At 44.5% G+C, this 14,679-nt stretch overlaps 1 protein-coding gene across 1 annotated transcript; it reads right to left on the bottom strand.

The window, feature by feature from the left end:
• Positions 1-534: 534 nt before the first annotated feature.
• Positions 535-1,659, bottom strand: LOC110779974 (uncharacterized). The gene has a single exon (XM_021984417.1). The coding sequence runs from the start codon at positions 1,657-1,659 to the stop codon at positions 535-537; it is 1,125 nt and encodes a 374-aa protein (XP_021840109.1).
• Positions 1,660-14,679: the final 13,020 nt, after the last annotated feature.

The raw sequence follows: 14,679 nt of genomic DNA, 5'->3' as shown, positions 1-14,679 counted from the left end.
GCTCCTTACTTCACTGATTTGCTTCAACAAGTTCTATGCACTCATTCACAGCCCACCTTGGTGCCTTCACTTGTTCTGGCAAATTGCCCTCATCTTCTAAAAACTTTTTCTTGTTGTGTGGGAGTTGGTAGTTGTTGTCCCCCTTGTGTTTCAGAATTTCATTTCCAACATATTGTAGTGACATCCACACATTAGATAGAGTCTTTGGATGTAGTTTCTTAAATGAATCAGTCACAGCACCACTCAAATTCTCAACTGTTTTAGGCATCTTTTTGTGCATAAGTGATTGAATTGACCTAAAAAAAACCAAGTCCAAGATGTTGCAATCTGGACTGTTTGCTGGTTGTTGAGTCAAAATCAATGTGAACCCATCTTGCTTGTAGTGTTGCTGCCATTCTTGATCATTTTGCAAAATATGTGCCTTTGCATTGTCTTGGATGATGTATATCACCTTTTCCCCCTCATGTGGTGGCCATTTCTCTTTAATTGCTGGGATTAATTGGTTGCTTAGCATGGCCTTAGTTGCAATCTGATTCACTGACTTGATTGTTTTGTCTCAATTGTCCCCTTTACTCTGTTTTTGGATGTTCTCTTTGCTGCCACTGAATCTGTGAATGGGAATATGCCAAGTTTGCCATCCCACTCACACTGCCCATCTTGTCCCCACCTTGGCCTTGCTACTGCTGCCATGAACATGAACTTTGGTATCTTAGTTCTTGATTTTGCCTTCCTGTGTGGAAATGGTTCATTGTTTGCTAAATAGACTCTTTGACTTTTTTGCGTAAGATAGAACCATTTCTCATCGATGTGAATGAAATCATACATGCTGTAGTATGTGGGATCATTTGGTATTGAGTAGTCCATAATGAGACCAAGTACCCACCTCATCCTTGTCATCTTGCATTCATCTGAAATGCCTGGATGCAAGGGACTTGAATGTGCTTTGATCTGTTTTCTTTTCACCATTCTCCAAACTGTTGTTGGACTCAAATGCAGCATCTGTGCAAGATCAACTATGCTTGTTATGTCCCCCATGCCTATAGATGCTATAGATTCATATGTTATTTGAATTCTCTTCCTCCCACAGTTGTGATATCTGCTCTCACAAAGATATGAATCCATGGCCACCTTTTGTTCTACTGCTCTTTGCCATATTTTTCTAATTGCCTGCCTTGTGTAATCAAACTTTATAACAACCTGCCTAATTGTCCCATAAATGAGTTCTTCTGAATCTTTTTTTTTCCTTAAGAGAAGGAACAACAAGATTTCCAACCTTAATTCATTGTTAATCCTAAGGGTTTTAGGCTTATGATGATTTTGTTGTGTTTCTGTTTGATGAATTGGAGATGGTGGGAACTCTTGTTGTGCTGGCATGTTCAAATCAAACAAAAATGGAACTGAGTGGTTATCTGATATACCTGATGTATGATGTGGTCCCACTTCACATTCATGTGCATCTTCTTGTCCCACTTCATTAAGATCTGGCAATTGTTGGTTATGCTCAAAGTCCCCAATGTGATGAGCATTTACTTCACTTTCAGCATTTTGTGCCAGAGATTGTGTTGTCTCATCATCATCATAATCTGAATCAGATTTCGTGCTGTCTCCTTCATCATCGGAAAAATCGAGGAAGTCGTCCTCCTCTTGATCTGAAGCCATTAATGTCCCCTTTGAAGTGGAATTTAGTGAATTTATTGCTTTTGTATTTTTGTTGTTGTAAAATCAGTTGGTATTTATGAGGACATTTGGTAGAAATTCTCCCCTATTTATAAAGGGTCTGACTTATGTTAGTAAAAGTTGGAGGGAAAAATTTCAGCCAAAAGTTTGGAGGGAAAACTTTTGGAAGTTTCTATTTTTGGAGGGAAGTTAAAAGAGGGAAGTGGACTTTCCCAAATTGGGAAGTCTTCCCTCCGTTTTTTATTTTGTTGCTGAACTCTCATTGGATGAAAATAATCCAACTCAAGTAATTTGGTCCCCACTTCAATCAGATTTTTTCTGATTTTTGATTAATTAATTGAAAATATCCCATTTCCTTTAATTCTTTAATATTTTCTATCTCCTTACTTTATTCTTTAAAAAAGAATCTCTTACACATTCTTACACACAATCATTTCTCTTACACCCAATCATTACACTTATACCAATACAAACCAAGATTTCAATTTTCTTAAAAACTCCCCACTTTCTGAAATGGATACATCAAAAAGAAATGGAGGGAGTAATATGGTAATTTGACCAAAATATAGAGTGATATATTTTCCATTAGTAATATAGCGATTTGACTAAAATATTACCAATTTAGAATAATTATTATTACGTCGTATCTATTATTGCCATAATTTGTAAACTAAATTTTGTTTCCATACATAAATAGTTTATAAAAAAGGTAGAGAACAAAAATAAAATAAAACAGATACAATTTGTTGGGAAAGTGGTTTTTGGCGGGAAAAAATCGCACCAGGAATTGACATGTGTCATTCTTGGTGTCTCTTTTAGTATATAGTACTAATAGATGGTTGTTAAAAACAGATTCCGATCCGACCGGCATCCGACGAAGACTTAAGCGGTCCAGGAAAAAAAGAAGTCATGCATTCAATCCACATGATCGTAATGATCTCTGTACAAAATATTATTTGTTTATACTTGAACCGATTATATTCATTTCGTAATCGATTGATGACCTGATTTGGCAACCAATTATCCAAAATTAGTCAAAACTTAAAACCTTTCGAATAAGTTCATATATAGTTTGATCGACGAGTTAAAATTTTCCAGAGAAATGACGATCTCATCATCTAAACCAAGAAGGTTCTTTTACCGGGGTTATTTGGGGCCGGTCCCATGATAATTATACAAGATAAAACTTACAAATCACATATAAATGTCAGTAAGATATTGATTAAATGCATTTATATTTAATAAGATATTACAATTTTAAACCTTAACCGCTCATAATCTATACTATATATTAAAACACGTTGATAAGCAAGCCTGTGTGCCACGTGGAACTCACACTAATCTCACTTTAATGTTCCATGTCATACACAATTACACTATTATTTTAAAATGATAAATATGTGTGGTACAAGTCTTGAATCCGTGACCTCTAATTTGTAAACCAAACAATTAATCAGTAATCCAAATCAAATTATATGTCATATTTTTATAACAAAATATAATAAATGACAATTTAATCCATTTTAAATTTTTATCCGTGTACTAATCCGGGGCATCGCCCGAGCCCGAATACAAGTTTTTTATTCAAAAGCCGTCACATACGTGAATATCTTACTTCATGTGTTGCTTTACAAGTTAGTACCCTTATCTTTCATTTTCTTGTAATCTCGTGACTTGTGTTTCACCCACTTGGATTGAAACTTGACCCATTTTTCATCTTTCAATTCATGACTTGGTCATCAACTCATCACTAATCTTTACCAAGTGGGATAACATGATTGGCCATTTAGCATCATCCTCATGTTACTATTTGATGCAAACTTTTCCACCATTGCATCTTTCCTAGAAAACAACTAGAAGATATTCGAGAATTTGAATTTTCTAAATGCATGCATTATGCCACATCTTATTTTACGTAGTGACCAAGTTTTTTTTTTTCAATAGAATTTTCCTCAACTACAACTATATATAAACCTTGAATTTGGAACTTAAACATAATTAATCGGTAATAAACGATATACTACGTCGTAACGTCGTAACATAAAAAAACAATATGCCTTCTTTCTCTAGCTTGTTATTTAGTTGCATCCAACCTTCCATCTATAAGGTTGCTTGTGAAGAAGCGGCCACAACAAGCGACGCAAAAGTTGGTGAGGCGTCGAAAAATAGGAACTCTGAGATTAAAAGATCTTCGGCGCCGATTGTGGTGTCTTATTTTCCCGGCGGTGGAGCAAGATTTTCTAACTTACGATGATTTTATTTATGGAATTTTGTTAAATTTTCACCTAGTTTATCATAGTAGTCTAGTAGATCGAGAAATGTTTACAAATGTGTAACATTGATTCTTTATTATTTCTTCTGCTTTATTTTTTACTACGTAGTATACAATGTAACATATATTTTGAATTAAATTTCCAAGGCCTTTAAAGGCTTCAATAATAATACTGAGTAATATCTCTTATATTTGATATATCGATGTGCTAGAAGCTTTATTTATACTACCTTAGTTTTAAAAAGATTCTTATACTTACTATTTGCACGAACTCCGGTGTAATATTTGACCATTAATATATCAAATTCTGTATGACAAAAAATTATAAAAATTTAATATTTATAAAATACATTTTGAGAAGAATCTAACAAGATATCTCATGATAATTTTTGTTAGATATAATAGTGAGAATTTATGGTCAAAGTTTTGATCTTTGAACACATTTTTCAAATTGTAAAGAACTTTATGAAACGGATGTAGTATTAATTGTTCCGGTGTTGTAAAGATGGAAACAATGGGCTTCGAATGAAGGCCCTTTTGTATGTGTTGAAGATCTTGCTTGCTTGAATGAGTAGAGGCCGAATTCACCTGCACAAGAGCAAAGTCACTAGCCTCGGGGGTGTTTCCGAGGAAAGCCCCTCCGATGCCTAAGTAAGAATGATGCTCGGATTCTAGAGAGAAGTTCTCTAGAAGAGTAGTCTTAAGGCGATAAATTGGACGTACCTTGAGGTGTGAGCCTTGGCGGCCTATTTATAGTGTTTGCATAATAAATGCCCATAGGTCATTTATTGCTATTGGGCCTTGGGCCTTGATGGATGGCTGACTAGCCATTGGTAGGTTTTGATGCTGTTTGTTTAGAGCCATTGGGCTTTGGACTTAGTGGCCCAATTGAGAATCAATTGGGAGCCCAAACAACATGCCCCCCAGACCCGGTCCATTTAGAATTAAATGGGTGGGTTTCCAGCTGTCAGAAGTCCAAAAGTTCCCTCTCTTTTTTTGAAAAGGGATGATTTGCATTGATGACAAGTGTTGGGATTTGTATTGTGTCGTGGAGATCATGGGTCGAAAGGAAGTTGATGCGTTTCCCTTTTCTATAAATACCGGGCGCTAAACTTCCTTCAAACTTTACTTTCTCTCTCTTTTAAACAAACTTCCTCTCTTTTCCCGGCGATCGCGGTTTTTGAGTTTCTTCAGATCTACGAAATTCGGCCAGCTTTAGACTTCGGGAACTTGTGTTGTTCGTTTTATCGGCGAATTCCGCTTCGGAAACAGGTAATTTGTTTCTGAATTCTCCTTACTTCTTCGTTCTTTCTTCTACTCCTCAATCTAAACCCTAGATCGAGAATTCGCGACCATGGCAAAGAATAGGGGCAAAAGCAAGTTCGTCGTTGGCTCCTCTAGTGAGAGGGAGAATGTGCCTTCGGGAAGGTTACAGAAAACTTCGAGGGGTCGGCCTTCGGAGAGGCCGGTGGAGAGGCGTTCGACTGGTTGGGATGCTTCCAAAGATGATGTTGTTGGCGGGGTTAGCGTGTCTGAACGCGCAACTTCTGGTAAGAAAGCTGGTTCTTCGGGTGTGCGCCGTCCTTACCCTGAGTTTCCAGTTCATTGGACTGAAGCTGATCCGCAGGGCAAGTATGCCCCGATCTTGTATGAGACCACTAAGATCGATGGTCCGTTGGAGAAATCGGTCAGTGGTGACTGGTTGGTGGAGGCGAAGCTGGGGAACTACCATCGGAGGGCCGAGGAGCTATACGGAATCCAGCACGCCTTGGGGTACTGGTGCGAGCTTCCCGATCAGGAGCGTCCTCGGGTGACTCATCCGCCGAGGGGGTTCATCTCTGTGTATACTCATCACTTGGAGAACGGTCTCCGCTTTCCCTTGGATCCATTCATTTCCGAGCTCCTGGTGTCGTACAACATCAGTTTGGCCCAACTTACACCCAAATCTATGAGGCACATCATCGGATTTAGATGGGTGTGCGATTTTGTTAACTTTCCCTGTTCTGTCGCCGTGTTTCGGGATCTCCACGATCTGTCTTTCAATCACGCTTCCAAGGGGGATGGGTATGGTTGGTGGACCATCATCAACAAAAAGTCCCGAAGGAAAGGGGAGCCGAACTACATTACGGCCTACCCTTACCTCAGCTCTGACCATAATTGGAAGACGGAGTGGTTGCTCGTTCGTGTGCCGACAGATCCGAAGCATCCCAATTTTTATCGCCCTCCGAAGTGGTTTGTGACTCCTGATCCTGATATGAGAAGCGTGGCTGCTCCGGATCGGAACCATCACCACTACGTGGATCTCCTCCAGTGGTTTTTGGCTCGGGAGGACAACTACAAACTGCCGTCTAGCTGGCTCCCGAACCTCAACTATATCTTGCGGGAGGACATTCTTGCTGTTGCCGGTCTCAGCAGGATTTTTGACAGGGGTAGGTGTCTTTCGGCTGGGACCGTGCTTCAGTGAGTTTGTCCTCCTCCTTTTTGTCTCGTTTTATTGACTTGTTTTGTGCTTTGTTTCTGCAGAGTACGGCTTTAGCTGCATTGATCCTGTGGTTTTGGGCATCTCTTTGGATCTGAAGACTATTCACGACTCGGCTCCTGATTACAAGTTCGGGAAAGAGAATCCTCGTAATCCTCGCTTGAAGGATTACGTGCTGTCTCCTTCGGGTGTCGCTCGGATATCCGAAGTTCGAGCTGATCCGTGGGATTGCCTCCTCTCCCGAAGCTGTTCCAGTGAAGGTCGTGCTTCCTGATTTGAGGACAACCTCAGATCCGGTGAGTGTTTCTATATCCCGAAGTTTTTTGTTTGTCTTTCTTTCTGGTTGGCCGTCGGCTAACGTCTTGGTCCTGGACCATCTTTTTAGGGTCCTGGGACTGACGCTGTGCCACGTGCCGTTCCTTCGATTTCATCTCCGGCTCGGATAGATATCTCTTTATCTAGGAACCGGGTACTTCACGCTTTTTTCTTTATTTCTTCCTTTGTCTTCTTTTACATTTATTGACCCTTGGTCTCCCCTTTTTAGGATCAAAGAAAAAGGAAGGGTAGCACTCTTTTGAGGCCTTCCGCGCATCCGAAGAAAGCGAAGGCTTCTCAGTCCTCGGAGAAGGTATTTGCTCTGACTTGGAGTTTTTTGTAGTCCGTTTTTCCCTTCTTCTTCTTTTTCCTTGAAGCTGATCTTTGAACGCCTGTTTTGTAGGAAACGGTTTCGGAAGACATGCCTCCTCCCAAGAATCTCCTTCACTTCATGCCCTTGCCAGGGCAGAAATTGAAGAGTATGGTGGTTGCGGAGCCGCCGCCCGTGGATCAACCGTTGGCTGAGGAAGATACCATCCCCTCTCCGCTGAAGCCGTCTACTGCTTTAGGGATCGAGATTCAGGATATCACCAAGGTGATGGAGGCGATTGAAGCCGACCTTGTTCCTGGCTCGGATGCCCCTATCGTGGTCGAGCAGAAGGAGGAATCTGCTGACGTTTCTCTCGAAAGAGAGAAAAGTCCAGATAAGGAGATGGTGGACCTCACCGAAGCGCACATTGAGGTTCACGAGGCTGAGAAGGAGGTTCCTTCTGCTGAGGAGGAGCAGAAGGAACAGGGTTTGACGAGGAAGAGGCGCCATTCGACCTTGGGCTCTACTTCGACCTCGGCCTTGGATAGATTGATCCACGCTGACCCTTGCTCGGATGTTCCGCTGAAACGGATCCCCGAGGAGGTAAGGGAGGCGATGGCTCGCTATGCCAGGGCTCCGGTTTTGGGGGAGAACCCCATGGCTCATGTGGGATCTTTGGTGGGTCCCGAAGCTGCTCGGGAGAATCTTCTTCGGGCCAACCCGCAGTGGAGGGTTCCTGGAGCTGAAGAGAGGAACCCGGCTATGATGGCCCAGTATTATCTGAATGTGGTAAGTGTTGGATTTTCTCTTTTGAGTTGTGTTTTTTTTTTTTTTTTTTTTTTTTTTTTTTTTTTTTTTTTTTTTTTTTTTTTTTTTTTACTTTTCCTCATCCTTCCTTCTCTTCACAGGCTGTTTTCTTGTCCTCGTTCGCTTCCGAGTGTAGCTCGGTTGAGGAGAGACAACTGAGGAGATATCAGGAGGCTTATGCTCGTGATATCCCTATTTTGGACCAGAAGGCTGGGCAGCTCTTCTCCGAGCTGGTGGAGGTCAAGCAACTGTACCTTCAGTACAGTCGTGAGGCTAGGGAATCGGCTGAACAGATCGGGGCCGAAGTTGGGAAGCTCACTTTCCAAGTCGAAGAGGATGCTGAAAAGATAGCTTCCTTCGACAAGGAGAGGAAAGAAATGGCCGCCAAGTTTGCGAGCGAACTTGAAGAAAAAGACAGTCTTCTCAAGGAGATGACGTCTAAATTTGAGGCGGCCATTAAGCAGAGCCAGGAAGCGGAGGCGAGGCTTCAGCAGTTTGTCAAGCATCGGGAGATTATTCAGAATCAAGCTGACAAGGTGCCCGTTCTCCAGCTGAAGATCCGAGAGAAGGATGCGGCCATTCGGAAGTTGGAGCAAGAGCGAGTTGACCTCTACACTGCTGATCAGTGTAGAGAGCAATACTGGAATGGGATCCTGGGTGCTCGGCGCATGTTTGCGAAGCTTATGCCTCATTTCCCTTGGAATGAGAAAGTTCCTCTCTGGATGAGGGCCCAGGATCACTTGGTGGAGTGCCAGGCCGATCGAGACGAAGCTGAAGCTGAACGCCAAGCTGCTCTTGCAGAGGCTCGGGCCCAGAAGGCGACTTCCGAAAGTGACACTACTGCTGGGGGTTCTTCGAAGGATGCTCCCCTGGGGGCTGCTCCTGAGACTCCCAAGAGTTAGGGATTCGGGCAGTCGTCTTCTTCAGAGTCGGTCGGTTCCAGTTGAGGACTTCCGAATGTGTGCTTGCCTTTCCCCCTTTTGCCTCGGCAATGCGTTGTACTGTTTCTTTTTGCTTTCTTAGTACTTTGGTAGGCCGGTATTGTCTGTTGATGGCTGCCGATTTTAACTGTTTCATTTTGTTTTCAATTTTTGAGGGTCCTCGGGTATGTACCGAGTTTGTTTGATGTATTTGTACTTCCCCCAAATATTGAATGAAAAATGAATGTTTGTTACTTGGCTGCTTCTTTTCAATTTTGTACTTTCGCAATTTTAAGTCTTTGAATCCGTAGATTTTTCGAGCTCTTCTTTCTGTAGACTTGCTAAAAACCCTTTGATCTTGCGAGCTCTTCAAATCCGTAGATCTGTTAAGAGACTTTTTAATTTGCGAGCTCTTCCAATCCGCAGATCTGCTAAGAGACTCTTTAACTTTGCGAGTTCTTCAAATCCGTAGATCTGCTAAGAGACTCTTTAATTTTGCGAGTTCTTCAAATCCGTAGATCTGCTAAGAGACTCCTTAATTTTGCGAGTTCTTCAAATCCGTAGATCTGCTAAGAGACTCTTTAATTTCCAGACTCTTCAAATCCGTCGATCTGCTCAGAGGTCTGGATTGTTCTTCCGATCTCTTGTGGTTCGGAAACCTGGGCAAGAGATCGCTAGTCTGCCTCTTGGTTATGACTTCGGCGATCCGTGGATCTGAGCCGAAGTTTTATAACTTGATTCGAGCGACTGTTTGTTGCGAACAAGTTTTATCTGGGTATCGCGAATCCGAGGATTCTGGACGATTCCCTGAAGTGTATGATTTGGTCATTTCTTGCATTTTATCAAGGAATGGGCAAAGTCAACCTGTTTTTAGTCTCGGATTGATCAGATCCGAGGCTGCATGTATATATAAAGGGACAATAAATATAGAGATAAGTTTAATGAAACACATGGTGCCAATGGCTTTCCTCTTCTCATTAAACAACTTACTTGGTTTTACAGACAGAGATCATACAAAATATTTCTTGAGAACATCGGTATTCCAATGGTTCTTCAAAATTGTTCCATCTAACTGTTTCAGCATAAACGTGCCTGGCCTTTTTTCGGAATGGATGATGTATGGTCCTTCCCAAGTGGCTGAGAGTTTGCCATGGATCCGTCCTTTCTGAACCGAGGCGGCGTTTCTGAGTACTAGATCACCGACTTTTAGGGGTCTGGCGTTGACTCTTCGGTTGTAATGCTTGTTGACCCTCTGCAAATAAGCTGCGTTGAGTGTCCTCGCATCGTTCCGAGCTTCGTCCAGTAGATCGAGAGTTTCGGACAGAAGTTGGTTGTTGCTTTCTCCTTGGAGCCCATCATACCTGTTGTATGCCTGGATCCTCAAGCTTTCTGTTCCGATTTCCACAGGGATGACAGCTTCGGATCCATATACAAGGTGGAACGGTGTTTGCCCGGTAGCTTCTTTCTCAGTGGTCCGAAGGGACCATAGCGTTCCGGGTAGCTCTTCTAACCATTTGTTTTTGTCATCCTCGACTCTTTTCTTGAGTGCATTGAGGATGAGTTTGTTAGCAGCTTCGGCTTGCCCGTTGCTTTGTGGGTGGCAAACTGCCGAGTAAGCTAGGTGTATGCCGAACTGTTTGCACCATTTTTGCAGCGGGGTGTTGTCGAACTGTTTCCCGTGGTCGAAGACCATCAGTCTTGGTATGCCGAACCTTGTGATGATGTTCTGCCATATGAACTTGCGGACCTGAGGTTCGGTGATGGAGGAGACAGCTTCAGCTTCGATCCATTTGCTAAAATAGTCGACTCCTACAATCAACCACTTCTTCTGGTTCGTAGCTGAGGGGAAGAGACCAATGATGTCTAACCCCCACTGTGCGAATGGTAAGGGATACAGTGTTGATTGTAGGGTTTGAGCTGGTTGATGGATGGCTGGTGCGAACTTTTGGCATTTCTCGCATTTCCTTGCCATCTGCTTTGCCTCGGAAACCATAGTGGGCCACCAGTATCCGGCCCGAAGGGCTTTATGTGCCAATGTCCTGCCTCCGATGTGGTTTCCGCATATCCCGAGGTGGATTTCTCTTAGGATGTAGTCAGCGTCTGTTGGACCCACACATTTTAGCAGCGGAGCGGAGAATGATTTCCTCATGAGCTCTCCTTCGGCGCTGATGATGAACCACTTGTTGAATCTTTTCAGTTTTCTCGCCTGCAGCTTATCTTCGGGAAGTTCTCCCCTTTCTTTGTATGCAACTACTGCGTCCATCCAGCTGGGTTCGGTACGTAAACTGCATACTGTGGTGGGTAGCAAGTCAATGCTTCTCTCTTGGTGAACTTCCACGTGAACCGACCTGTTTAGGTCGATGAGTGTTGAGCTTGGGAGTTTTGACAGTGCGTCTGCTTGCGTGTTTTGTCCTCGGGGGATGAGAATGACTTCAAAGGATCTTAACTTTGACGTTAAGGATTTAATTTTTGCTAAGTAAGCTGTCATGCTGGGCCACTTGACCTCATACTCCCCTCGGATCTGGTTGGCTACAAGCTGGGAATCAGTTTTGAGGCAAACATGCTCGGCCTCCAGGGATAAGCAAAGCTCTATCCCTGCGATTGCGGCCTCATATTCGGCCTCGTTGTTAGTTGCTTTGAAGCCGAACTTCAATGCATACTCTATGCTTTTCCCCGTCGGGGGGATTAGTACAACTCCTGCTCCTGAGCCGTTTATTGTGGAAGATCCGTCAGTGAAGACCTCCCAAGTGCTTTTCGTATCATCCAGCATTTCCTGGTATGAGCACTCGGCCAAGAAGTCTGCCAACGCCTGTGCTTTGATTGCGGTCCTCGGCTGTTATTTGATGCCGAACTCTGATAGTTCGAAGGCCCAGGCAGCCAATCTTCCTGACCTCTCTATTTTGTCGAGTACTTTCTCGAGCGGTTGGTCAGTTAGTACTGTGATCTGGTGGGAGTCGAAGTATGGCCTCAGTTTTCGTGCAGCTACCACTACTGCATATGCGACTTTCTCGATGAGCGGGTACCGAGTTTCGGCCCCTGTGAGTGTTCGGCTGGTGAAGTAGATTGGCTGTTGCTTCTTCTCTTCTTCCCGAAGAAGCACTGCGCTGACGGTTCCAGGGCTGACTGCGACATATAGGTACAGGGTTTCCCCCTCCTTTGGTCTGGCCAGTGTCGGCAGTTGAGCTAGGTGGGCTCTGAGTTGCTGAAAAGCTTCTTTTTGATCCTGTTCCCATATCAGTTCGGGATCCACCTTCCTCGGGACCCCCTTTTTCTTGACTGGTTCTGCTTCTCCCCCGGGGAGGTTCTTTGGTTTCAATGCTTTGAAGAAGGGGGCTCCCTTGTCCGAGGCTTTTGATATGAACCTTGTTAGTGCGGCTAACCTGCCGGTTAGCCTCTGCACATCTCTCTTGGTCTTCGGCTCGGGTAAATCCAATGCCGCTTGGACTTTGTCTGGGTTCGCATCGATTCCTCTTTCGCTCACCATGAATCCGAGGAACTTCCCTGACTTCACCCCGAAGACACATTTTTTTGGGTTCAGCTTCATGCTGTATTTCCTCAGATTTCCGAAGGTCTCTGCCAAGTCTTTGACATGGTCTTCCTCCTTGATGCTTTTTACGATGGAGTCATCCACATAGACCTCGACATTCCTCCCTTTCTGGTCGGCGAAGACGTGATCAACTAGCCTCTGGTAGGTGGCTCCGGCATTTTTCAAGCCGAAAGGCATCATTTTGTAGTTGAACACTCCTGCGCTTGTGATGAATGCTGTCTTTGCCCTGTCGTCGGGGTGCATGAACACTTGATGGTAGCCTGAAAAGGCATCCATGAAGCTGAGCAGTGCATGGCCGCTGGTGGAGTCAACCAATTGATCTATCCTTGGCAGGGGATAGCAGTCTTTGGGGCAGGCTCGGTTCAGATCTGTGAAATCCACGCACATTCGCCTGGAGCCGTTCGCTTTCTTGACCATCACCACGTTGGCCAACCATTTTGGGTACATGCATGGCTCGATGAATCCGGCCTCTTGCAACTTTTTCACCTCTTCGGCGATGGCTCTGTTTTTCTCCGAGGAGTAATTCCTCTTCTTTTGTTTGATTGGCCGAGCTTCGGCGTTGACGTCCAGCTTGTGACAAATCAGCTTCGGATTTATCCCTGGCATATCTGCTGCCGACCATGCAAAAATGTCTTTGTGATCCCTGAGTAGTTGGATCAAATCGATTCGGAGCCCCGAGCTTAGGCCCTTGCCTATTCGGACGCTCCTGTCTGAACCTTCTTCGAGGAAGATATCCTCCATTTCCTGATCTGGTTCAGGAGACAGGGTTTCGGGGCGGGCATCGACCTCTGCGGGAGATAAGCTGCTCATGCCTGCTTTCCTCCTTTTTGCCTCACTCTCCTCTCCTGGAGCATCTTTCTCCGCCTCCGAACTGTCTCCTAATTTGGGCTTTCGGACGGCGGTGTGGCAGGTTCTTCTCGCGACCTCTTGATCACCTCTAATTCGTTCGGCGAATCCTGCATCCGAGACGTATATCATCAGCTGATGGTATGTGGAGGGGACTGCTTGCATCTTGTGGATCATGGTTCTTCCCATGATTACGTTGTATACGGAATCGCAGTCCATCACCAAAAATTCGTCCCGAAGGGTTTTCGCTGCTTGGCCTTCGCCCACTGTGACTGGCAAGGTGATCTTTCCTCGAGGGATAGCTGCGGATCCGTTGAATCCGATCAGGGGGTAACTGACTTTCGTCAATGCTTCCTCTGACTCTTCGAGGATCAGTTTCTCGAAGCAGTTTCTGAAGATGATATTGACGGCACTTCCTCCGTCGACCAACACTCGGTGTACGTTGTGGTTATTGAGGTCCATGGAAATGACTAGAGGATCGTCATGTTTGTATTGGACTCCGAAGCAATCATCGGCAGTGAAGGTCATGTTCGGGGGGTGTGGTTGGTTGTCTCCCACTGTGCTGAAGTTGACTCTATGGGTGAGAGCTCTCAGGTGTTTCTTGCTGGCTTGCCCAGACTTCTGTCCCCCGAACACCACTAGGATGTCGTTCTTCTTGTGCCCTGTTGCTTCGTAGACCCTTTTCTGGGGTTGCTCGTGTTGTTTGCCACTTGCGGCCTTTTCTTTTTCCTCCCTTCGGTCTAACAAGTACTGTTACAGGTAGCCTCGGCCAACGAGGTCCTCAATGTTGTCTTTCAGCGAGTTGCATTCTTCGGTGTGGTGACCGAAGTCATCATGAAACTCGCACCATTTGTTCTTGTTTCTCCGAGCTGGGTTGGACTTGAGCTTCCCAGGTAGTTTCCACTTTTCATCATTTCTGTTGAGGCTAAAGATTTCTTTTCGGGGCAGAGTCAGTGGAGTGTAGTTAGTGTATCTGGGTTGAAGTTCACCCCTTCTCCCGTCTTTCTTCGGGCTCATCTCTCTAGCTCCTACTTTCTCCTTCCCTTTCCTTGAGCCGCCCTCGGGCTTGCTCTGGGTATTCTTTGTTTCTCTCGGATCCGACGATCCTTTCAATCTTGCAGCGGCTTTGTTGAACTCTTCGGTTCTGATGAACGCATCAGCCATTTGGAGCACGTCGGCTATTTTGGAGGGGTTTTTCATCGAGAGCTTATCACGGAATTTCCCTTCCTGGAGCGCGTGTTTCAAGGCGAAGATGGCCACATCTGGTTGTAACTTTGGTATATTTGTTGATTCCTTCATGAATCTGGCCATGAACTCTCTTAGACTTTCGTCTTTTTCTTGTTGGATCGAGGTCAGTTCTGCCGTGGTTCGCTCGGGGCGATTGTTGCTCACGAACTGTGTGCAGAATCTCTTTTTCAGCTTCTTCCAGCTTTTGATCGATCCCTTCGGCAGCGATCTAAACCATTCCCCCGCCACTCCGGTTAGCGTGGTTGGGAAATATTTACA

Source organism: Spinacia oleracea, chromosome 6 (genome assembly GCF_020520425.1).
Source record: "Spinacia oleracea cultivar Varoflay chromosome 6, BTI_SOV_V1, whole genome shotgun sequence".
Classification (NCBI taxonomy): domain Eukaryota; kingdom Viridiplantae; phylum Streptophyta; class Magnoliopsida; order Caryophyllales; family Amaranthaceae; genus Spinacia; species Spinacia oleracea.
Note: the sequence above shows the minus strand (reverse complement) of the source record. Positions and strands in the feature narration are given on the sequence as shown.